Raw genomic sequence first — 25,304 nt, forward strand, 5'->3', positions numbered from 1 at the left:
CAACATTATATTTGGCAACCATTTCTACACTTGGTGTATATTGCAGGCTTCTATGCATTCCAAACCTTCATTCTTCTGTGATAAAACTGTTAAATTACCAAGATTTCTAACACATGGAAGTAAACAAACGAATCTGCACATTTATTTGTACGTACACACTGCGTATTGCACATCTGCGCATCTATTAATCACCACACCAATGTTTCAAAGATTGATTCAGAGGGCAAAATGATTGATTACATATTTCAAATTAGTCATCTGCTCATACGAACTTGGCCCTAAAACTGTACTAATGGTAAATATACTGACATAATAGCTATTAATGAAAAATTCTAAACAAACGAGGGACTTATTTTTCTAATATTGTAGTGGAAGCATGTTAAGTGATTTTCCACATTTGTTCATGGGGGTAAAGTATATCTTACCCCTTTCTAAACATTATGAGGTTTCAAATTTCAATAACAACAGAATGCTAAGCAGAAAAGTAGAATTGCTACATAAATTATTTAGAAGGAACAAAGTCAAAACTAATTTGACAAATCTTAAGAAAGCTGTATGCTTCTCTAAGTCAACTAACAGATTCCCAGTGCAGGAAATGAAATATACCTATATCACATAAATTGCAAAGAAAACCACAGAGACTAAATGTTAACAATGGATACAAAAATGAGTAGAATTCAGTGGAAACGAACACATCATTTCAAACAAGTAAACTGTTATATGTCCATAAAGAGCAACTATGTTTATATATGGAGGTGTACGAAATAGTTCAACTTCAAAATGGAAACAGTTTATGTGCCATGTAAGGCAATGAACATATAACAAGGTGAGTCTTCAACAAATTAAAAGTAGACAATTATTTTCAAACAATCTGACAGCTGCCCGAGAAAACTGAGGGAGTTAAGGCATGAGATGCAAACATGATAAACACCGTTAAGCACTCGGACGAACCCATGCTATAATACAAGCCAACAGACAACCACCACCAAATTGCTCTTCAATATGTTGGTCAATGGTGCAAATCTGTTGATGCTTCTCCAACTTTCTTACTACATGGTTGTTCTTCAGACCCTAATCATGAAGCACAACAATATAAATTCATGCCATTGAAGAGGAACCACAAGAATCTAACTTCCTAATACAAGCGCAAAACCTATATGTATGCATAATCGGTACATCTATAAATTTCCACATGCCTAAATATTAGATATCAAATCATTAGATGACTAAACAGTAAATGCATAACCTATTTGCTAATCTGTATGCAAAACTAGAAATAACTACAAGCATCAGTGTGAAACATGAAAATAAAGTTAAAAGATGAAACATGTAGATGCAAGGTAACACTTCACATTCAACTTCATAAGGTTTGTCGGCTCAATGGAACTGAGGAGGTCTTCCAGAACAAGGAAGAATGCAGTCAATAAACCCTGTAACGAAATAGGGAGCCCCCCCCCCCCCTCCCTACCCCCCACCACCAACAACAAAAATGATGTAGGGAAGTCTGTCCAATGTTGTAAATAATCAGAATCATTTATAGAAAATGAAAGAAAACAAAATGAATCTCCCACAAGCCTAACAGGCTAATACCATTAACAAGGTCTGAAATTGACTCTATATCATGTACATATATATATAAACTCCATCTTTACATATTGGAACTACATCAATGTAAACCAACTAGATCGACCCTGCATCCTTGAACACCACCCCCCCCCCCCCCCCCAAAAAAAAAAGGACCGAGAAAAAAAAAATACAACTAAAAAAAGGGAAATTAGATAAATTTTCTCCTTTTTTCCTCTTTTATATTTTTGTTTTGCCTTCTATGGGAAAGTTTCAATTCTTTTTTGGGAAAAATTCAAGGCATAATACCCCCGAATTGGGCGTTCCCAGCCGCAGGGGGGAAGTGTTTTTTTCATTTACGAACTTTCACAAAGTCACAATCTTTTGGGCACAAAACAAATCCACCTCTGCAACAATGGCCCAATTACAATTAGCAAAAGAAATCAAAAAAAAGTAACCCAAAAAAAAAAAAAACCTTAGAATTTGAAGAAATAGAGAGAAAGAGAGACCTTAGAAGGAGAATCAGCAACCTTGTAAGCATTCGCAGTAACACCCACCAACCACAACCCAGGAAAAATAGTCTGTCAGCGACAGCAACAACAACATCACCTTCCTATCAAACCAATTTGGAAGAAACCCCTAAACCAATTTCATACAAATCCATACACCATAAACCAAATTCACAAAAACCCCAAATTTCTAAGAAAAGGAACGTGAACAGTACCTCGTGGATGTGAACTGTGGAGTTAAGCTTGGATGGCTGAGGGAGGAAGATGACTATGTCGGAGAGAGAGAGAGAGAGAGAGAGAGAGCTAGGCTAAAGAGAGAGACAGAGCCAAGAGAGTTGAGGGAGAACCCAATTTCTGAAAAAGTGATATGGGTGCAATCAGTTTACAATAAAGATGTATTTATAGGTGGTAGTTTTAAAAATTTTGGGGAGGGGTGGTATTTTGACAAAAAATTATAAAATTGGTGGCATTTAGGGCTATTTCCCAAAAATGTTCCACTTAAAAAAGATCTGCCAATTCTATGGCTAGATTTGCCAATTCCTTCAGAAATCTAACACTCTGAGTTCATATCGTCTTCCTGATCTTCTTCATCAATCATGCTCAGAATATCAACTACTAAAACTCGATTATTCTGGTGTAAATCGTCCATCAAAACCAACCTTCTAATTGCTTGATGACATCTGTCATGAAAAGAGCCCTAAAATAACCACAAGGTGTGGTGCGGTTGGCAAACTACCACTTCCAACTGGCGAGTTACCTGGTGCCAAACCCGTTGAAAGCACTTTGTGGCTAGAAGCAAGCCGAACCCTGAGTGAGAATTAACCTTATCTTTCAGGTATGGGGACACCACATGGTATTTACCAACCAAAAAAAAAAAAAAAAAAAGAGCCCTAAAATTGTAAATGTTCTCCAAACTGCAATTCTACTCTTCATGATGAGGAACTATGTATCAATGCATGGGAGATGGAAAGCATGGTTGCAGTTTGGCAGCAGCCTAAGCCCCTCATCTTCTTTAAACACTACAAGAAAAATAGGTATTAGTGGCCACCCACTTGGTCACAGAAACTACCCTTTTTGGTCACTGAATGCAATCAATGTCCAAATATTGGTGGTCACTGGGTGGTCACTAGAAGCTCGTCACAAATTCTATTTAGTGGCCAATGTCAACTATTGGTCACTACAACACAGAGAATAAGTGGCTATCCTTGTCTGGTCACTAATAAAAACGCTATTAGGGACCACAACTTTGGTCACTAAAGGGCTTACAATTTGGTCACCAAAACATGCATTTTGGTCACCAAAACATGCATTTTGGTCATTGAAACTGGGTCACGCGCCCACATTAGTGACCTACTTGCTTGGTCACTAATGTATTTCAAAAAATTGGTAACTAATCAGGTTTACCTCTCCATGTTCTTTATTTATTGTATTACAATATAAGATCACAATTAATTTCTTTTAAACAGTGCTGTAGATAAAATTTATAGCATCAAATAATTCATTGCATTCAAAAGCAATCCATATATCTAACATTCTTTCAACAAATTCACAAGATGTCTCAAAAACAAAATGCTACATATTTATGTTCAACCTAAAGGTCAAGCGATTCCCAAAAACAAATAACATAAGATTCATCACCAGTAGATTGTCTTCTGCTCTTTATCCATCAGACCTGCATCAAACAAAGAATAATGTCAGTTCTTACTTGGGATGCACTAAACCGGGAATTAACTAAATGGAAGAATAATTAAACTCGAGCTAGCTAGCTAACCTCATTGATGATGAAGTTGAGGATAACTGCTCCAGCAATCTTTTTACTAGTGCATCTGTCTCATTTTGCCTTGTCAATAAACCTTCTAACTGATACTTTTGTGCTTCTGAATTCTCCTTCATTTCAAATAACTCATTTGCTAGAAGCATACATTGTTTCTCTGCATCATCAGCCCTTTTAGTTGCCTCATCTGCCTCCTTTTAGCCTCCTCAATTGTAGCATGACTGCATTGTCCGGCTTTAAATGTTATGGTTTTCGGACCTGCTCCTAAGCCACGTATATAACTCGATCTAGGTGGACCAACAACTTTAGAAAGAACTGAGTCATATATTTCATCATCAGACATCAATTCAACAGATTCCTCATCTGTTTGCCGCAGGTTCTTCAGCTTCTTCATCTCATCCTACACAGTCAAATGCGGCTAGGTTCTTTGTGCTAAATCAAGTGAGCTGAAACAAGTCAATGCGGCTAGGTTCTTCTCCAGTTTCAGAATTTCTCTATTTCATGTAGTCAAAGACCACCATCATGTTATTTACAAGTTTCATAAATTATAACTTCAAAAAATTTCAATGTAAGAAGATTGTAAGGGTCAAATGAAGCTTACATTTTCATATTTAATACGACTAAAGACCTTTGTCCCAGCACAATGTGTGATCTTCAATTTCTTTCTATTTTCCTTATTTTCTGCACTACTTTTCTGCAAAAAATGAATCCAATTTCTTTCTTAGTTCTAGAAAAGTAATAGACTGCAAAAAATGAACTCGAGCTATACACAATATCGAAATGAAGAGGAACTAGATAGTGCCTCACCTGCCACTCATCTTTTTGCCATAATTGAACTAGATAGTTCCAATCATCCTCTCCCACTGTTTCATGTGCCCAATTGCAAAATTAATGAACTCTTTCACCCCATGAATAGACTGTGTTTTTCCCCTAGTGTGCATATGAATCCAACTCTTATCCATCTCTAATCAAACCCAAAAAAGAAAGAAAAAAAGAAAGTAGTGGTAATTAATCTAAATTTGGGTTTCATGGTCTTACATGTACACGTATGAAACTAGCCTAAAGCAAACAAAATAGGGAAGACAATAATTTTTGAGCCTGCCCCAAGAATCAAATTAACTAAGTTTGAAATGGCTGTTAATCTGTCAATACTAATCAGTAACCACTAATGGAGTCCCCAATAGCATTTTAGATTACAATCAAGTAGAACACAACGCAATAGGAATAAGAGTAAAGAAAAAGCAAGAATGAAGATGAGAACCCATTATGATTTCAATAAACTCTTTAAGTTGCAAGGTAAAACCTAAGTGCTTTTGATCAAGAGAGGACAAGTAACAGACAACAGAGCAAGTAACAAACGGTGAAGTAAAACATGCATATTTTAAGTCCAATTGTCTCGGATCCATATATCAAATAATGTATGGTGCTCCTTGCTCTATCAATGAAAAAATTATTGACATGACTGTCCAATTACTTTCAGTAATAAAATAAACAATCCCAAACTTCCCATAAGCGTAGTCTATACTCTGGAACTCCAAACAGATTAATTCCTGAAACTGTTCCCTACATTGGATGTAGTGCTAGCAACCATAATCTCGACAAATTTCTCAATGATGGGAAAAATAACAAGTTCATTAGAGTTTCTCCAACCTATAATACATAAAATTTTTCGTTCGGAAGAAAACACTAGCAAAATATTTCCCTATTACAATTGAAACTCTCGTAGCATGTATCAATGCCACCCCAACTGTGAATTCAGTGTGAGAAATGTTGAGATTTGGATTGTCAAGGGAGCTAGAGAGCAAAAGACTGAGAGAGAGAGAGAGACTGAGCAAGAAGGAAATCAATATGGTTATGACCACTACTCCTCTGCTTAACCGTTGCAGCAGAGCCAGCTCTATTCATGCCCAAAATGTGTTCTTACATCAGCAAATACAATCTAACCGTTGTGAAGGATAAACCAATGTGAATATGACACATGGCATTACAAAGCTTTACAACCGCTGAAATAAGAGAGACAATCCTAAGCCTTACACTTGGCATATGAGCTCAAGGTGCTCAGCTAACAGATGACTTAAATGGACTGAATATAAACTGACTAAGTGATTACTAACTAATCACAAATTAGCTAGGCAGTTTACATTTTAACAAGAAAGAACACAGAAGGGATAAAGTGGGACTCGGAAGAGAGAAATCTATGAAACCTGTTAAGTTCACATGAGTCAATGGATTCACATTGAAACTTATTAGTTTAACACTCAAACCCTGCCTAATTATGATTTGTAGTGAGAAAACCATCAAATCAAGATCCCACTACTAGACAGATGATTCTGAACCCCAACACAGTTGATAAAGAGTGCATTGTAACTCCAATTAGACAATAAGAATGACAGTAAGAATAGAGACAAGTGAAAAAATTGTGTGCTTTGCCCTTCTTTAGTAAATTACTTATGGGAAGTTCGGAATGGTAATGGAATGCTATCACCACACCAGGGCAAATACAAAATACAGACCCACGGGTTCTGTATTCTTCAGGTTTTGTATAATTATAAACACATTTTCAGGTTCTGTATTCTTCTTTTTAAACCTCTATACAAATATATATATACACAATAAGAAAATCAAGGGATTGTGAAGGGGAGAAGAAAAGTCGTCAAACAAGCAGAAAATCTACAAACCCGAATAGCATTTCAGATTACAATCAAGTAGAACACAATGCAATAGGAATAAGAGTAAAGAGAAAGCAAGAATGAAGATGAAAACCAATTAGGAATCAAACAGCCAGAGATCGAAGATTTCTTACCAGAGAAGTTGATGGTCTCAAAAGTTGATTAGGATCTCACTAGCCTCAAGGTCGTTTCTCAAAATCAAAACTTCTGCAACACAGATTAGGAAGTTAAGGCATCAAGCTTTATGGAATCACTCCTCAGAATCGAAATTCAAAGAGAAATCAAAACTAAAATCAAAATTGAACCTAAAATCAAGCTCTGCCTGAGCACCAAACGAAAACCTAGCTGCTTTAAGGACACAAAATGTAGCTCGCTCTAATCTGTCACTCTGATCGCGCGCTCGCTCAGATCTCTCGCCCGTATCTTGCTCTGGTCTCGCGCCATCTTTGTTTTCTTTTTGATGCAGAGCGTGTTTTGAAAAAGAAAAATCTAAGTTTAAAAAACGTTAATTGGTCACTGATGTATTAAATAACGTAAGTAAGACCTTGGCATTTGTGTTGGTCACTAACTTTATAATTAAATAAACATTTGACACATGGCGTTGTCTCATTGCCTTAAATAAGAACTTTGGGTGGGTTCACTATATCAGAACCTCTCTCAAATTTTAATTTATTATTTTTTCACTAACCCTCTCAGACTCACTCTGTATCTGTCTCTCACTCACTCACGAAACCCTACACTATTTCTCTCCCGATCTGAGACTAACCCTACCTCATCGGCCGCCATCTCTATCGCGCGCTCTCTCTGTCTCTCTCTGTCTCTCTCTCTCTCTCTCTCTCTCTCTTAGTCACATATTTAAGTCTCTTAGAGACGCGAGACTCATTCTTTTTCTCCAAACCTAACCAAACATCAATCCAATATCATTGGTTTTTGGAGCGAATCCTTGTAAATTTTGGAGGGCTCTGGTTCATTCTAAGGTAATTTGTATGTATTTGGTTTGGATTCTTAGTTGTTTTCATTTTCCCTAATTTAGTAGATTATTAGGGTTTCGAAATTTTGGTATTCTGTTGAAATTAACGCAATTTTTTCTTAATTTTGCAGTTGTTGTGCTTAGTCTCTGTGGGTTTGGATTAATAGGCAAAATTGAAGGTATAAATATTTCTGTCTCAATCTCTGTGTGTGGCTTAAAAGGAATGGGAGAATTAGAATTAGATATTTTTAAATCATCAGCTCCACATGGCTTTACTTTAGATGTATGGATTTTTGGTATTTTCTTTCTTTATGTGAATAGGATCTGACCTTCAATTTTAATCTTCCTGTGTTCTGTTTGTTCTGCAGATTGTTGCGTTGCAGCTTTCTGGTAAGCACTCTTATACTATGACATTTTCATGTCAATGATTTCATTGTATACTCTGTTCAATTTTTCTGTACTCAGTGTTGTGAATTATCTAATTTGTTCTTTGTAACATGATCACAGTGGTCCGAATTGCCCCGAATTGTGTCTTTGCACTGAGGTATCGTATTAATATAATTGATTTCGATGTGATAAAATTTATGAATAAATTAGCAATGTGGTTTTCATCAATTTGAAAGATGAAATTCAGGCTTAGCTTTGCCCTTCTGCACTCTATTACTACATTTTCCTAGACGTAGACATACATGGAATTTAGTTTTGTTTATGTTTGGATGCTTTCTTTATTGTTTTCAGATTTAATTTCTCATTTTTTTATCTGTGTATTTTAGGTTCGATTGTTAGCCTTGAATCTGTTTCAATTTATTTAATTGAGTTGTCTTGAATCTGTATTTTGGCATGAATCTACTTAACTTCTTGTTGATTAAATGCATTCATTCTTTTATTTGTTTTCTCCCTTTTTTCCTTATGTAGCATGTTTGTGTTAGTATCTTATTGATGAATGAATGCTAATATTTGGCTTAATTAGTTTTTTTATTGAATAATTATTTATTGATTGAATGACTAGTCTATATTTGTTTTTCAAAGGTTTAGATTCTGTCATTTTGTGCAGAACTAATCATTTCCTGCTCAGATATTCTATAGTTGTGATATTTGATCAGGATGCAGGTTTGACACTTTGTCGAATTGGAACAATGATGATGGAGAAGCCATGGGAGCTGCAAAACATGTTTTGTTTGCAGCTCCCTTAACTGATACAAGTGAATATATTTGGTGCTTTACTTTTTTTTTTTTTTTTTTTTTGGTCATGGGTGGTAAAATTCAATTTCGTAGTTTTATGATGATTGTGAAATTTAATTTGATAGTTTAGATATTTTTTTTTATAAAAAAAAAACAGGTTATAGTTGAATTTACATAATTTTGGCAAGGAAAGCCTTTAATTGATGGGCTGCTTGAAAAACTGGTATTGTTAAAAAAATAAACAATATTGGGCTTTTGAAAAATTCAACAATATTGGGCTTTTGGAAAGAAAAAAAAAATATAATTTTGGGCTCAACCCAGAACCGACCAAAAAACCAGAACCGAACCTTGTATGTTCGGGTCGGCCCAACTTCGGGTTTCATTTTTGACCCGATCCAACCAGAGAACTGCAGTCTTGGTCGTTTGGCTCACGAGTCAGTCAAAATTTGACCCGATCCAAACCGTGCCCAGGCCTGTCCATAGTGGATTTTATTAATTAATTGTGGGTGCTTTGTGTGTCTAATTTTCCACGCGGTTTTATTATTTTTTATACAATCTCGACAAAATTTTCCATAATAAGTTTTGTTCACACTTGAAAGTGGTGCAGGACTTTTCAAACTTATCGGAGAGATATACATGGAGGAGAAAAGGAAGAAGTAAAAGTACTGCTGGGCAGTAAATTATGAGCTTCTCAACATGTTAAATTCAATGTGACAATTTTAGTCAGACCCTCATTTTTGGGTGGCTCAGGGCCAGAAATTAAATAAGGTCTCTCACACACGCCTATAAACACCGCCGCCTCTCTTTCCTCTCTCCGCTTCGTGTTTTAAAGTTTTGTCACCGGAAGAAGTTGTGGACCGGGTCGGGTAAGAGCAGATCGAACAAAATCAAATGGAATCGTTTAAGAGTAAGGTGGAGGAGGAGTACAACCCGTTCAACATGTCGATGAATAAATCACGCTTGTCGAGACTCATTCGAACGGAGTTGGAGGATATGCAATCCAATCCCTCTGCCGATTTCATGTGCCTCTCGCTCGAGGTTACGTTTTTATTTATTTATAAATATTCTTGTTCTTTGAGTTTTGGTTTAATTTCACTTTGAAGGATAAGTTAAGAATTTGGATTCGTGATTCTGATTTCTATTTGAATTTTGGGTCTTGGGTTCGACCCCAATTATTGTTTTTAGCATTCGATTTTGTTTTAAGATAATTTTTTGGTCATTTTCAAAAAAATAAAAAAGCCTTTAGTTTTTTTGAAGAACTAAAAAGACAAGGGCATAATTTGTCGCTTCATTTTTTTTTTGGCTTTCTGGCTACTGAAATTGGGCTTGTTGTTTGGCCAAAATGGTAATTTGACACATCATTGATATTTGTTTTCAGTCGAACCTGCGGGACTTGCAATTTGCAATCAGAGGCCCTAATGGAACTGAATTCGAGGGTGGGATTTATCATGGCCAGATCAAGATTCCGGAGGAATACCCACACAAGCCTCCTATAATCACGTTGTTGTCGGTAATATCATATGTTACTGCTTTTTGAGGTTTATGGACTCTTTTGCAACTTGGGTCTTTTTTCTTTTTTAAATTATCACAGTCATGATGTGTATACTTTACTTGCAGGAAAATGGTCGCTTCAAAACCCAAACCGAGATCGATTATTTCAGCAATTTTTTTGGGGGTCCACGCAATAAATGTACATTTCATTCTTTTTGAGACATTATGTATGCTAGTATATAATGTTAGAATACATCTATTAAAACACTTGCTAAAGAAGAAGACACACGTAATCCACCAAAACACAAGCTATTCTTCTACTCTCAGTAAACCAAAATGCTTTTGCTAATGGATATGGTTTTAGCCTCACTATTATAAGTTTGTCTTCACTGCGTGCCCTTGTTTTTTATATAATGTGCCATCGTGTTAGTCTTAATGTACTGTTGCTGTTGGCAGTGCGACATGCTTTACTTAGACTTATCGAGTTATTGCCCACCTACCCAGATGGTGCGTTGGGTTCAGTAGAATACGATAAGGAAGAAAGGCGTGTCCTGGCAATCAAATCTCGTTTAGCAGCCCCAAGATATGGCACTGATGAACGGCAGAATTTAATTAATTAGGTACAATACTTACACAAGGTTTCCTTGCAACCAACATCGACTAACATTTCATGATGAAAGCTTTGCTTAAGGATTATATTAATTTCGCAGATTCATAAATATATGCTAAGCAAGACACCCCCAGTTCCTTCAAACGGGGGAGGGGACCAAAATGATCGAGCCAGAAGAAAGCAGGGCATAGTTACCAAAAAAAGAAAAAGAAAGCAGGACAAGATTTTATTTTGTAATAATACAGTTAATGCTCACAACTGCGAGCGGGTAGGATTTTTCGATTTTGAGAAGAAGCTCAGAAGCCCTTGAACGAATCGGTGAAACTATTGTTTTTTGAAGGACAGCGATATTTTATCACATTTTCATCCATTTATCATCAATATATTGAAAATTTCCTTGATAATTTCAGTCCTAATATTTTCGTTCAAGTGGAATAATTTAGTCGTGCACACAGCTCAAGTCGGGTCGTTTTTCGATTGACCCGTGGACCAAACCGATCAAACTCTCGGTTCTCAAATCAAGTCTGGTTAATGTTGAAACTCAAAAGTGGGCCCACCCAAATAGGTCTGGTTCGATTCTGGCACTTTAGTCGATTTTGGGCTTTAGCCCAATATTAGTTTTTTGTAAAGCCCAAATCATTTCTTTCCCAAAAAATTAAGGGAGCTTCTATAGTGAGTGGGAAGTTATAAGGGGTGTTTTTGAGGGGTATGTAAGAGCCGTTGGATTTCATCCAACGGTGAGTTTTTAAAAGAGGGTGCATGTAGAATCGGGTTGAAATCTAACCCGTTAGAAACCCTCTTTCCCTCTCTGTGAAAAACTGAAGAACACAATCCTTTCTTTTTGAATGTAAAGCAAACCCACAATTAGAAGGATCCAAATCTCCCAAACCTTATAGTCACTCCACTGTCATTAGCTCGTTGGGAGGCCTGCGATTTATGGTATCCTGGGTATTACGAAGAATGGCTTTTACCTAGCTGTTGCCCTGTTTTGATTCTATGGCTCAAGTGAAAACCCATTCTCTTTTTCATTCAGCTGACAAGATTCCAGATGAAAGCAAAGTAGCATATCTGTTTTTGTAGCTAGAAGCCGCAGCAGCAGTTGTTCCTCGATTTTGGTAGAGATGGAGTCTCAAATACCAAAGAGTCTTCTCTAATGTCCACCACATTCTTTCAAGCTGACTGACTTCAGAGCTCCCGATTGATTTTGAGAGGTAAGTTCACTTGCTGGATTGATTTTATTGGGTCAGGTTTATTTTTTGTGAGGGTGGGAAATTCGTCATTTGTGGTATCAATAATGTGTCATTTCCTTATGAATATTCAATATACTTAGTTCATTGTTGTTAGTCGGGGTGAAAAATTATGAAATGTAGGTAAAAGAACCTAAACTTAGGCTTAATGACATTAGGAGTAAGCAGTTGGAGAGGATATTGGGTGAAGTTCTGTAATTGGTGGTTTGAATTACATTTGTGTTCTTAGTTGAACATGTTGGTTCTAATGTTATTTTGACCAGATTATTTCACAAGAGATGACGTAACTTTTATGAAATTTTGCTTGTGTTTTGTGTAATCGGAAGTTAGGCTATGCGTATTTTGTGTCAATTTGGGCAATGTTTTGTGTAAGTGGAATGCATTGATATGTTGTGATGCAGTAATGACTGATTAATGAATGAATAATTGCTATGTAGTAATATAGAAGTGGATCAATAATATACGTAGATAAAATGTTTGGGGGCTCAGAGAGTGATGAATGTGCAACAGCTAATGGGAGGGTTTATATTCCTGAAGTAAGAAATGAGGAAACACCAGCAGTTGGGATGAAGTTTGACTCGCTTGACCTCGTTTACAATTTCTATAATAGATATGCATTCTTGGCTAGCTTTGGTATTCGACTTCATTCTAGCTTTTGGGGGGAAAATAAGAAAGATATTTTGAGGAAAGAATTTGTATGTTGCAAACAAGGTGCATACAGGAAGGATGAAACTCGGGAGAGAAAAAGACAACGGGGAATAAGTAGATGCAATTGCAAAGCAAAGATTGTGGTTGTGAAGACAAATGGGAGCAAGAAGTATACCATTTCTCTTTTTACAGAGGGACACAATCATAAGATGACACCCTCAGAAAGAATGCATTTATTGAGATCACACCGTCATATTTCAGATTCTACAAAAGTACTCACAAAACAGTTGGGTTCAGTTAATATTCCCATTCATCAGAAGGTAAGTATTTTCGAGGTGCAATCCGGATAAATGGATAAAATCGGTTTTATCAAAAAAGATATCTACAATCTTGAATGTAGTATGAATGGGAAGCTGAGGAACCACGATGTTGAACTAGTGACCGAGTATTTTATGGCTGAACAGAAAAAAAATGAGGCTTTTTATTTCAAGATTGAGGGAGATGGGCATGACAGGTTTAGTCAATGTTTTTGGGCAGATGCAACTTCTAGACGGGCGTATGGGTTTTATGGAGATGTTGTTGTATTCGATACCACATTCAACACGAATCGATACGACTTGACATTTGCACCAATGTTGGGAGTTAATAACCATGGTCAGACAATTGTCTTAGCATGCGCATTTTTGAGCAAGGAAACGACTGAGTCATTTGTTTGGATGTTTGAGGAGTTTAAGAAAGCCATGCCAGGTGGGGAACCTAAAACGATCATTACAGATCAAGATGCGGCAATGGCCATAGCGATTTCAATAGCCTTCCTGAGTACATTTCATCGACTTTGCATATGGCACATCACATCAAAGTTCTCTGTTAAGTTACCACGTGACGCTTATAAGGAGTATTGGCCTGAATTTCAGAAAGCCATATGGGATACTGACAATAAGGATGAGTTTGATGCAAAATGGAATATTGTGGTTACAAAGGCTGGTTTGACTGACCATCCATGGCTAAGTTCAATGTTTGATTTAAGGGAATCTTGGGTTCCAGCCTACGCAGGACAATTTTTTGCCGCTGGAATGTCAAGCAGCCAAAGAGCGGAAGGTTCTCATGGTTTTTTCAAGCAATACATATCAAGGAGAAATTCGTTGATGGATTTCATAATACGATTTGAGAGGGCACTTTCTCATCAACGTGAAAAAGAGTTAGTTGCTGATCACGTAGATGCATTTGAAGTGGCTCAATGTCTTCTACCGATGCCAATGAACAAACAAATGGCTACCTTGTACACAAGGACAATGTTTCAAAAGTTTGAGCAAGAACTAATACAAAGTACAACATGTTTCCTAGAGCTCAAAACAGAGGATGCTTGTAAAGTTGTGTTCAACGTGAGCGAAAGGAAAAATTGGGAAACAAGAGTGGCACAAGTCGTATATGTCAAAGATTCTGACCACGCATCGTGTAGCTGCAAAAGATTTGAATTTGTTGGAATTATTTGCAAGCACATCCTAGCATTGTTCAGAAGGGACCAGATTGAATATATGCCCGATAAATATATTTTGAAGATGTGGAAGAAAACTGCGAAATCTGGATTGGTGTCAGATGCAAATGGCAACGAAATTAAAGACTGTGCAGATCCTGGCCTTCTAATAAAGCGGAGTACAATGTCTCGACTTGCTTCAGATGTGGTTGAGGATGCATTAATGAGTGAAGAAGGATGTGAGCTACTGTCAGAGACTCTAAAAAGTTTGCAGGTGAAGTTGAAGTTGCTGAAGGATGGACCAAGTAATAACGAAGTTGGAGGGTCCAGCTCTCAAACACAATATATGAAAAAGACCCTAAGAGAGTGAGGTGCAAAGGAAGGTCGAAAGGAGTAACGGGAGCAACGGAAAAGGCAATGAAGCAAGGGATTAGACACTGTCGGGAGTGTGGACACATTGGTCATGATAGAAGACAATGCCCAGCCTTGAACACACCGTAAGATGCTAACACTATTTGTAATAACATCTAAAATATGAAAAGGTAAAATTTTTATGTGCTTGTGTTTGATGTTTATGCAGGACATCACCGTCGAACAATGACGAATCAACTCCAATACATCGTAGTGACCCATTATTCGACGATTTTGACAGGATGCACGGACCAACTGAATGATTTAGATTTGTATTAGACGAAATGTGGTTGTTATGAAGATTAATGAATCAAGTGAAGTTTTATAGATTCAGTTTTTGAATGTTATTGTGTTTTTGTTTATGTCCACCGATGAGCTCTTACTATGTCCACTGGTAATTGAAATGAAAATTTGCTTGGTTTCATTCTTCCATGAAATTTGGAGACATGTTAATTTTACGTCTTCTCCCTATTTATAAATTTTCATAGACATTTGATCAAGTATGAAATTTGTAGTTATGTGAAGAAGCAATGACTTTTACCATGTAAAATGGGCAGTTTAGGGTGAAATTTGTTTTAACAGAGATTCATTTTTCAAATCCTCATGGCAATGCAGCAATTACAGCAGCCAGCTGTTGTTTCCATTACCAGTAATCATTTCCAGCAGTAGCCACTTTTTCCGACTGGTTATTAGGGGCACGATTTTGTACACTTTTGTAAGTGAAGGATACTTGAAGCACTTTGTTGGAACAGAGCAAATAGAAAGCAGCGGGTAAAAAAAAAACATAACATTCAAAAACTGCATTTCGATACTTAGGTGAAAAATATTAAAGGGTACACTAACTTACATAAATACTCATAATTCCACACACAAAAGAACATTTGATTGCAAAACATATTATGTGCTTCCTCATAGCAATACCACGATCTCCCCAACCAACTGAACAACGGTAGCCACAATCACTGGGTCGTACTCGTCAGCTTCTTCTTAGCAGGTCTCACATGCTTATGGCCACTCATATCCCTAGTGATATACACGAAATAAATCTTCAACAATATTTGGAATTTTATTATATATAAATAAACCATAAACCATTCAGTAAACAATGTATAGCACATGTTATGTTACTTATGACTCACGTGTCAGTTTTTTTTGAACACATTAGTACTCCAGCTCTTTAATGTAAATGGACATGATAAGGAGCATTTACTGATTCCCGGCTTTCTGTGATATTGACTGCTTCTTGAATAATATTTCCATATTTGCAAAATATAATGTTAGACATTATAACACATGATGACTTGCAATACATAGTCCCAATAATTATATATCAAGCAAATGAAACTGGTATTTGTGTTATTTTAAGTTAGATAATGACATTAAGGGAGTATATGTGCAATACCACGGTCACCCTCAACCAACTGAACAGCGGTAGCCGCAATCACTTAGTCGTATCGGTCGGCTTCTTCCGAGCAGCTTTGACGTGCTTATGCTCATTCATGTCACCCCCATCGTCTAGTATCTCTCTCACAGCATCAGGAGACACATAGTTCCAATCATAACTTGTATGAGTAGTTGCCGCAAATGCTCGGAATTTGTCGAATCCTTCGTTGAATGCCAACTCCAGTTCAGTATGGTGCTGTTCGCATCGCATATGGTTCATCAAACAACCTTTCATTTCATCATTCATTACTGTATCCAACTCCTCAGCTTTCAGCTTCCTGCTATGACTCAGCTTCAAGTACTTGTTCTTTTGGGATAACGCTTTGTTCACCCTAATGTTAAGATCAGCCAAAATTGCCTCGTCTTCAACACATTTCTCGTGCCATGAATTGATCAGTCTGGAATTATAATCCAGCTTGCCACTGACTGCATGTATTGCCTCTAATGGATCATCGGAGTCCCCCTCACTCCCAAATGATGTTGAAAAAGGAAGGGGTCGGCGAGTACAATGTGGAAATAGAACCTGCGACTCCAATTTGTCATGTTCAATTGTGTTGTTGGCGCCTGAAGAGGTTGACATGCTTGAATAATCCTCTTTGTTTTGGGAGGATGAGGATTGCATATGCAATTTCGTTTGACAAAGGGAACATAGGTTTATAGACCAACACACCAAAGCTTGTGTGTAGTCAACATATGTACTTTTTTGCGGGAATTTTTTAAAAATAGGTGTCAGGTTTTGCTTTTCAAGCATGTCAACCTCACACTCTCCTGACACCACTGATAGTGGTTGAAAGAAACTCAATGGAAGTGACATCTACTTAGTTAACTCAACCAAACTAGTTAGGATTCAACTTAGATTGTATCAGACCAAAAATTAATTTATACATTGTCAACCAAATATTTTTTGGCGGGAACCCTTTTCTTGGTATTACTATCACCCCTTTCATATAAATTCTCGTTCCACACAAAACTCATCTCCTCCACCGAATCTGTCTCCATCTACTGATACTCTCTCAAGCAAACAAACTCATTCCCCCCAAAGAATGAGCATAAGCACAACCAAGTTTGATGTGAGCATAATAAACACCCCTCCAAACAAAGACCGGCTTCGACACGCAAGTGAGTCACCAGACAAGCAATGTCACATTCCTAGACAGAATGACCATTTTGTTGGAAGTTTTGAGTCTGAAAGAGTTGTTGCTTTTTGGAAGGAGAGGCATCTTCAACTTGGTGATGAAATCCAAAGGGCAAGGGCACGTTTGGAATTTGTGGAAGGCCAAATTGAAGATGACAAAAGGCAGGCCAATCTGGATAGGGCGAAGTTGCAGCGCATGAAGCGTAGACACAAACGACTTCGGAGTGTAGCTGTTCAAAAATACAAGAACTCATCTAATGCAGTGGAGTCAAAGAAGCGTGTGATGCAAGCTGGATTCGACTACTTCCAATCCTATGCAAAACTCGTCGTACCCGGGTTTGATTGGTCATCTATTATCGTTTCCGACGTCACCAAATATACTCAGCAAGGGAAGTAACCATTTTGGTTCTCGTGTTTGAGCAGAGGCAAATAAGTGGAATTGGAATTTTCGTTACACTCTGCTTCAAAGCTATTTTGATGCTAACTACTATGGAAGATTTAAACCTTAATATTTTGATGTCTTTAATTACGAAAACAGAAGATGCAAAGAGCCCATCTACTTCAGTCATATGTTGCTGCCATGTCCATTTGTTTTTGATCACGTATCAGATTTGGACATGGTTGCATCATATGCAATGTTGCCTTTATTTATTATATGTTAGGACAAGGTTTATGGAAAAGCTTTTGTGAGTGCGTTTGTGACAAGGTTATGGAATTATTATGTACACTTTATATATTATTTTTTGTACTTGTTCATTTCCTACTATTTCTTGCTTTCTTTATATTTTATGTTTGTGGAATCCCTCTCAAAGTTAACATATACTGTGAAAAAAATATTATGCAACTGATTATATAATCACTCATATAGACTAGGACAAATATTCACTAAGGGTTTTAAAATTGCTTCACTTGTGTGAGGCTATTGAGAAAAAGTATGGCATTATTTATGTGATTGGACATGATTGAAAATATATTACTGATTCCCAATGCGGCGTCATATGGACAACTTATTGAATACCTGTGACGTGTTAATAACTCTAGGTGCAGTTACATGTGGACAACTTATTGAATACCTCTGACGTGTTGAAAACTCTAGGTGCAGTTGCATGTGGACAACTTATTGAATACGAACTGACGTCTTGAAAGCTCTAGGCGTAGTTGCAATGATGGCTTCAAAGCATGTGCAATTATTATTTATGTACATTATTATAACAAAACATATTATTGTATATAGTGAAACTAAATATTGTATTATTAGAAATTATATTTCGAATATTATCCGAAATATACGTGTTAACGTGAATTTGGGTTAAGAGGAAAGTGAGTTATGTACAAATAATTTTCATTTTCTCATTTTCCGGGCATTTTTTGGATTTTCGTAGAATTTATTACCTATGTCCACAGATTGTTGCACTAAAAAAGTCAAAATAATAGCAAGAGGACACCTGGCGCGATCTCAGCCCGTCACTGATGACTACTTGCACAAGTGTACGTCAGTCAACATGGCCACACCCTCCCATTTTACCATAAATTATTATTTTATTACTTTTCCTTACAAAAATCAGAACTAATTACACACAAAATAAAAAAATTATCCGAAAATTGCTACGAACTCATTGACACTCCATCTCCGTTGCTGAATTCTCCGATTCATTGTTACGCATTTGTAAAATTAATTCTCAACATTAACGGGAGATGCTTGTTGAAGTAGGTTATTCAAGTTGAAGTTAACAAACATCAATACTTAGGGTTAAGAGGAAAGTGAGTTATGTAACACAATTTGGATTATTTCATTGCGAGACGAATGATTTATAGGTTCTCCTAGTTTTATGACGTCACAAGTAGGCCGGAGTAATTTTGGGGGCATTTTTAGGATTTTCCTACTATTTTTTACCTAGTTTCAAAGATTTTTGAACAAAAGAATCCAAAATTTAAAAGAAGATGACACCTGGCGCGATCTCAGCCCGTCACTTTTCACTACTTGCACAAGTGTACGTCAGTCAACATGGCCACAACCTCCCATTTTACCCTAAATGATTATTTTATTACCTTTTTTCTTGGAAAATTCATAACTAAATACAGAAAAATTCAAAATTATTTCCGAAAATTGCTACGAACTCATTGACACTCCATCTCCGTTGCTGAATTCTCCGATTCATTGTTACGCATTTGTAAAATTAATTCCCAATATTAACGGGAGATGCTTGTTGAAGTAGGTTATTGAAGTTTAAGTTAACAAACATCAAACAGTAGGGTTAAGAGGAAAGTGAGTTATGTAAAACAATTTGGATTATTTCATTGCGAGACGAATGATTTATAGGTTCTCCTAGTTTTAGGACGTCAAAAGGAGGCCGGAGTAATTTTTGGGCCATTTTTACGATTTTCCTACTATTTATTACCTAGTTTCAAAGATTTTTTAACAAAAGAATCCAAAATTAACAAGAATATGACACCTGGCGCGATCTCAGCCCGTCACTTTTGACTACTTGCACAAGTGTACATTACCGAACATGGCCACATCCTCCCATTTTACCCTAAATTATTATTTTATTACCTTTTTTCTCGGAAAATTCATAACTAAATACACAAAAATTAGAAAAACGATCCGAAAATTTCTACGAACTTATTGCGATTTCATCTTCCTACTGCATTCCCTGTTTAATGGTTATGCTACATTAGTATTTTATTATTATTTATCCACAATTATTATAATTATTATGATATTACTTTTTAGGCTGTCCATTTGTTAATTAGATTTAGTCCAACTTGTTGAAAACAATTTTATTTTCCGTGCGAATAGGCCATTTGTAGTGCTCATCAGTTTCTCTGTTCTTCAATTTGTTAATTTATTTATTTTTTAGGTTGAAGGGATGTTTTGAAACATAATATGGAAATATACAAGTCATCCATTGTACTCCTTCCACACAAAAAAAATAGTCTACGTCATTCACTGTTCAACCCCCTAGGTTAAGAAACGTGGAAACAAATCCTTTCGGATATGCTAAGTGGGAAAATGTCATTCCCAAGCACTGGTGAAAAGACACCTATTTACTCCATGCATGACTTTTCGTTTACCAAATATGAAGATTGGGGTCGGTGAGCAAAATATCTGTGTCAGTAAAATGTCATTCCTAGCCGTCTATGATGTAAGTAATAATTCCGCTATATAATAAATATTATACATTTATATATAAAACGGTTTATGACAAAATACCAACATTTGAACAACATTTGCACAAAACATTTGTATTACGTAGCCAGCCAACCTAGAAGTGAAGAGAAGCAAGTCCACAATGCATCAAAACCGTAAATTCGTACTAAAACTAATGCAAAAATACGTGATTCCCTCGCACAACTTACTCACGCATCAGTTTGCACCAAAAAATACTCTCACGGTGCCATTTGCATCGATTGCAACAAGTCCACAACGCAGGATTTATCTTGTCTTCACTAGGCCAGCCTGGAATAACAAAATACCATTCATTGTTGTTACAAGCGCTGCACCGATTGAACTTAATCTTCACATAGTCAAACATATCTACGATATGTCTTGCAACAAATGCTCCGCGAATTCTTCCTGTCAAAGCATCCCTGGTTCCTTTCATATCAATGTTGTTATGTTGATTCAAAGAACACAAGAATTGTAATGCATCCTCTTTTGACTGACCAATTTCGGACATACCAAGTAGTCCAACTACATATGCCGCTTCCATATGGCCTGCAGTGGCTGCAATGCGCATCCCATACAACGCTTCCACCTTACCGTGCGTGAAAAACCTTTCGAATGCTTCTCTAAATATGGACTCAGGGTTATCGCAAGCCCTGCATTGTTGCAAGAAATGCTAGACCGCAGGTCTGGCACGGTACCAGATAGGATGGTCTGGGTACTTTGCCATTGAAATGGTGTTCCACACTTGTGGACTGTTTGCCAAAGGTTGGAACAATCGGCACACAGATGCCATACGGAAGAGATCTTCCGATGATTCGGTTGCCACGTATAACATCACTTGAAACCAAGCGGACTCCGGGATAAAGGCTTCGGGCATATCGAAATGGAGATACTTCCTTCTCTTTCCTCCGACTGTAGTGAAGTGTTTCGAATTCATTGAAAAGTTTTTGGAATGGAACGATTTGAGGAGTGGCAGAGGGGATAAATGATAATATTTGGGGTACACGTTTTGTTTTAGCCTCTGTTTATAGTGTTTTGAAAAGGTGTTTCCAGTTGGGGTTTTTCCAAGTTGACCCTTTTGAAAGAAACTGAACCCAAGTGAATTAAAACTTAAGACAAAAGAAGGGAAAACGTCATAACGGTGCATACAGAGTCAGACAGTCAAAAAGTTAATTAAATGGCTATTTGCATAGCCATTTTTGGGTTTATCCCACTATCAAATTCATTGATACAAATGTGATGGATTACTGACTAGTGACAGAAGGTCCCATCATATACTTTTTCATTTTCCCACACCCAACTACCCCTAGTAATGTTATTAAAATGGAACCAATAATGACGGATTCTTATCCAACTAGTTGCCTTAATGAAATATAAATAAATTAATAAAATTGAAGCAGTGTCCCGTCATTATTCAGAAAATATATTTGGTAGTGAAGTAGTTTATATTGCTTTTCGGGCTAAAAGATGTCACAATACTTACGGTACAGGTGTCGACATCGTGACCAACCCACCAAATGATCCCAAAAAAAAGAAATATAACTCCATTTGGGCAGAGATGAGAGAGAGCTAAGTGACAAGTTTAGGGTTATGAGTGAAGGGGTATGAATGACAACTATGAGTGAGAAGGTATGAGTCCGAAGAGGTTTCAGTGAGAAGATCTGAGTGAGAAGAGGTACAACTGAGAAGATTCAACATGTCTTCGTCTTCATCTCCCGCTCAAACAAAGAGGTGTCAGTATTGTGGAGCTACAATGGTGCTTCGGGTTTCAAAATCTGAAAAAAAATCGAGGGAAGCCATTCTGGAAGTGTCTAACCTCCTATGTAAGTTTTAATTTAAAGAATATGTATGTGGGTGAAAAAAAACCTATGTCTAACTCTGACAGAATTATATTCCATATATGATGCCTGCAATTAGGGAGCCACCAGTTGCAATGGATTCGAATGGGTTGATGTAACCTCCGCTGAAGCAGAACATCAAGATGACACGTATGATGCTAGAGTGCTGAACATGCTGAAGTCCATTAAGGACTTGGTATTAGTTTTATTAGTTGTATCAATTGTCATTTTATTTGTTCTTTTAATGATCATTTAACTGCACGGTTTAAAAGATTGTGAAAGTTCTCCCGCGCAAGACATGTTGCACGCACCACCAATGAGACCCTAAACCCATTTTGTAATATTTGGTAACTGCATGTATTTCGCATGTTATAGAAACGATAATGAATGTTTATTGAAGGTTTATTGAAGGTTTATTGATAATTTGCTGCATGTATATGGAATATCATTGCCCCAAAATTGGATGTTTATTGGGGCCACAAGTATCACTCAAGTAAGAATGAAGGGGGGAAACAGACCTTATTCTTTCTTTTAGTAGGAAGAACAACTGTTAAGTTTAATATCCTATTCAATACGACTTCCCTATGGTTGGTGTACTTGGGGACTGAAGTATATTGCATCATTATTGTGGGCAAGGGCATGTCTATTGTGTGTGTTAAGGGAGTATTGTGTGTATATTGCATGTCTATTGTGTGTATATTGCATATCTACTGTGTGTATATTGCATGTCTATTCTCTGTATATGGCAGGCCAATTTTGTGTATATTTTTTGTCTGTTGTGTGTGTATTGCTTGTCGGTGCGTTTGTGAATTGTTGTTCATTTTGTGTATATTGTCTTTGTTTCTACTTTTATGCTACTGAGCTGCGGAAAACCTTTCGCATGTTTAGACACCTATTATGATGCAACACATTGCGATTAATGGTGGCTTGCATCAACAATGACATATCACTTTGCAACGATGTAATACTTTAAAAAGCCATCTTCAAATCCCAATTCACATATGCAGTCTTAAAATTCCAATTCAATGCAGTTTGGTTAACAAACATGTAAATGTCATGAAGGAGTTAGCGGTAGAATTCGATAAGGACCCGTACGTCTCTATTGTGTATTTACATTAGTTTGAGAATGGACATTCCCAAAACCTTCTCATGTACCATTTGTCATCTTCAACCAATATCATGGGAAGTAAGCATCTCCCCTCACTACTACAAAAAAGCAAAAAGACGACGGTAAATCACCGTCGTGTATTCGGTTTTTCAATGGTCGTGGAATCCACCGTCATCTTTTCCCTCATAAACCACGACGCTAAATCACCGTCGTTGTTACAATATACAACGTCATCAACAAATACAAAACGACGTCTTTGTACTGCAAAAAGATCTAAAAAAGCAGTCGAGGATGAGAATAGACGACCAACTCTCTAAAAAAACCGTCGTTAAAAAGGAAAAATATGACACATATTAACAGAACATGGCCGCAAGATAGACATACAACGACAAAAATTAAAATAAGACGCCGTTAAATATCATTTTCACGACAATAAAAAATATGTCGTCTTTAAATACATTAGAAGACGACGTTATTGATACCTACTACGTCGCCTATATAAAAAGAACCGTCGTAAAATAAATTTTCCACTTCGATTTTTCTATAAAAGATGACGTGGAAATAGTTGTCAGTGTCATTATTTACGACGTATGTATTTATAGAGTAGACGTTGAACAACGAAACAACGTCGGTTACAAATATATGAGAGTCGTATTACAAAATTTATACGTCCTATTTTCAGAAACAAACAACGACGATAAATATTAGACGTTATTAAATAAAACAACGTCGAAAAAAAAATAAAAACAGACGTGTTTAGTCTGCTAAAGTTCTAAAAAATTGTCGAGGATGAGAATAGACGACCAACTCAAACAAATCACCGTCGTTAAAAAGGAAAAATATGACACATATTAAAAGAACAAGGCCGCCAAGATAGACATACAACGACGACAAATAAGACACTACGCCGTCAAATATAATTTTCACGACAAGAAAAAATATGACGTCTTTAAATACATGAGAAGACGACGTTATTGAAATATACTACGTCTCTTATTTACAAACAACCGTCGTGAAATAAATTTTCCACTTCGATTTTTCTAAAAAAGATGACGTGGAAATAGTTGTCAGTGTCATTATTTACGACGTATGTATTTATATAGTTGACGTTGAAATGCGAAACAACGTCGGTGGCATTTATGTAGTCGACGTTGTATTTATATGTATTCATTACTCACGACGCACTTATTAATATAGACGACGTTGAACTTCTAAACAACGTCGGTTCCAAATAAATGAGAGCCGTATTACAGAACATATAGACGGCGTTGATTATGATGAGAGCCGTATTACAAATAACGTCGTTTAATTGATATTAGACGGCGGTTATAATGAATTACAGTCGGAATTCATTTCGTTCCTCTTCGTTTATAAAAGAACTTGCGACGTGGAAAATATATGATGACGTCGTATTTTTTAACGTTCAGATTATATATCTCGTTTTTTAGACGTCGGTATTATGGGATTGGAGTCGTGTTATTTTGAATTACATGGCGGTTCTTAATCCTTCCCCGACGTGATATCCTGAATAATTGCTTCACAATAGCGTCGTGGTTCTTCATTGTTACGTTGCTTTAAGACGTCGGTAAATATGCTGAATAACTGGTTCACAATAACGTCATGTTTTATTTGAACGTAGAAAGTGAAGAAATCACATTACAATATATTACAAAATTAATGTCATACACTGCCAATTATATAAGCATCATTCAATCCATATATCTTCACACCCATCTCGAATATTTTGACCGCCTAACTCACCCACCAGTTTATCAGTTTCTTCCTTCGTAGGTACTATTTGCTCCCCATCATTGGTGCACTTTGCATCTTCTCCAGAGCGGAAAATGACAAGATCAAATAAAGGTGTACTTTTGCTGGAAATCAACACAAAAAGACACAGATCACCAACTTCCAAATGATTGTCACGCACAACGTCCATCCAACCACGCCTGAATCTGGGCCTTCCTTTGCTCAAACCAACAGACCAAGTTCTCCCATTCGAAACTTGAAGGATGACTTCACAGGAATGCTTAATACTAGGAGATAGCTTGTAAAACTTATCT

At 36.8% G+C, this 25,304-nt stretch overlaps 2 protein-coding genes and 2 long non-coding RNA genes across 9 annotated transcripts; 2 read left to right on the forward strand and 2 right to left on the reverse strand.

Moving 5' to 3' along the window:
* LOC109949096 lies at positions 3,544–7,018 on the reverse strand. 2 transcript variants are annotated; one of them, XR_002271572.1, is made up of 6 exons: positions 6,821–7,018; positions 6,650–6,722; positions 4,654–4,776; positions 4,448–4,540; positions 3,844–4,340; positions 3,544–3,744 (listed from the first exon to the last, which is right to left on the reverse strand). It is a non-coding gene; the product is annotated as an uncharacterized LOC109949096 (long non-coding RNA). The 2 variants fall into 2 exon arrangements; XR_002271571.1 differs by having other exon boundaries at positions 4,654–4,810.
* On the forward strand, positions 7,179–11,172 carry LOC18777424. 5 transcript variants are annotated; one of them, XR_002271793.1, is made up of 9 exons: positions 7,179–7,492; positions 7,617–7,664; positions 7,854–7,875; positions 7,993–8,029; positions 9,267–9,705; positions 10,046–10,177; positions 10,285–10,357; positions 10,615–10,778; positions 10,869–11,172. It is a non-coding gene; the product is annotated as an uncharacterized LOC18777424 (long non-coding RNA). The 5 variants fall into 5 exon arrangements; XR_002271791.1 differs by having other exon boundaries at positions 7,180–7,492; positions 9,275–9,705; XR_002271795.1 differs by lacking the exons at positions 9,267–9,705; positions 10,046–10,177; positions 10,285–10,357; positions 10,615–10,778; positions 10,869–11,172 and adding an exon at positions 8,572–9,053 and having other exon boundaries at positions 7,193–7,492.
* Positions 12,489–14,507, forward strand: LOC109949189 (protein FAR1-RELATED SEQUENCE 5-like). Its single transcript, XM_020563964.1, has 3 exons — positions 12,489–12,832; positions 13,064–13,761; positions 14,008–14,507. The coding sequence occupies exons 1-3, from the start codon at positions 12,489–12,491 to the stop codon at positions 14,505–14,507; spliced, it is 1,542 nt and encodes a 513-aa protein (XP_020419553.1).
* LOC109949190 lies at positions 20,483–21,172 on the reverse strand. The gene is made up of 2 exons (XM_020563965.1): positions 20,994–21,172; positions 20,483–20,948 (listed from the first exon to the last, which is right to left on the reverse strand). The coding sequence occupies exons 1-2, from the start codon at positions 21,170–21,172 to the stop codon at positions 20,483–20,485; spliced, it is 645 nt and encodes a 214-aa protein (XP_020419554.1).

This window comes from Prunus persica, chromosome G5 (genome assembly GCF_000346465.2).
Source record: "Prunus persica cultivar Lovell chromosome G5, Prunus_persica_NCBIv2, whole genome shotgun sequence".
In the NCBI taxonomy this organism is placed as follows: domain Eukaryota; kingdom Viridiplantae; phylum Streptophyta; class Magnoliopsida; order Rosales; family Rosaceae; genus Prunus; species Prunus persica.

Coding starts and splice junctions, on each gene's coding strand:
- LOC109949189 (XM_020563964.1), top strand. CDS start 12,489: ATGTTTGGGGGCTCAGAGAGTGATGAATGTGCAACAGCTAATGGGAGG. Junction 12,833..13,063: donor AAGACAAATGGGAGCAAGAA/GTATACCATTTC, acceptor TCTTGAATGTAG/TATGAATGGGAAGCTGAGGA. Junction 13,762..14,007: donor AAGCAGCCAAAGAGCGGAAG/GTTCTCATGGTT, acceptor CATGTTTCCTAG/AGCTCAAAACAGAGGATGCT.
- LOC109949190 (XM_020563965.1), bottom strand. CDS start 21,172: ATGCCCGAAGCCTTTATCCCGGAGTCCGCTTGGTTTCAAGTGATGTTA. Junction 20,949..20,993: donor TACCCAGACCATCCTATCTG/GTACCGTGCCAG, acceptor GCAACAATGCAG/GGCTTGCGATAACCCTGAGT.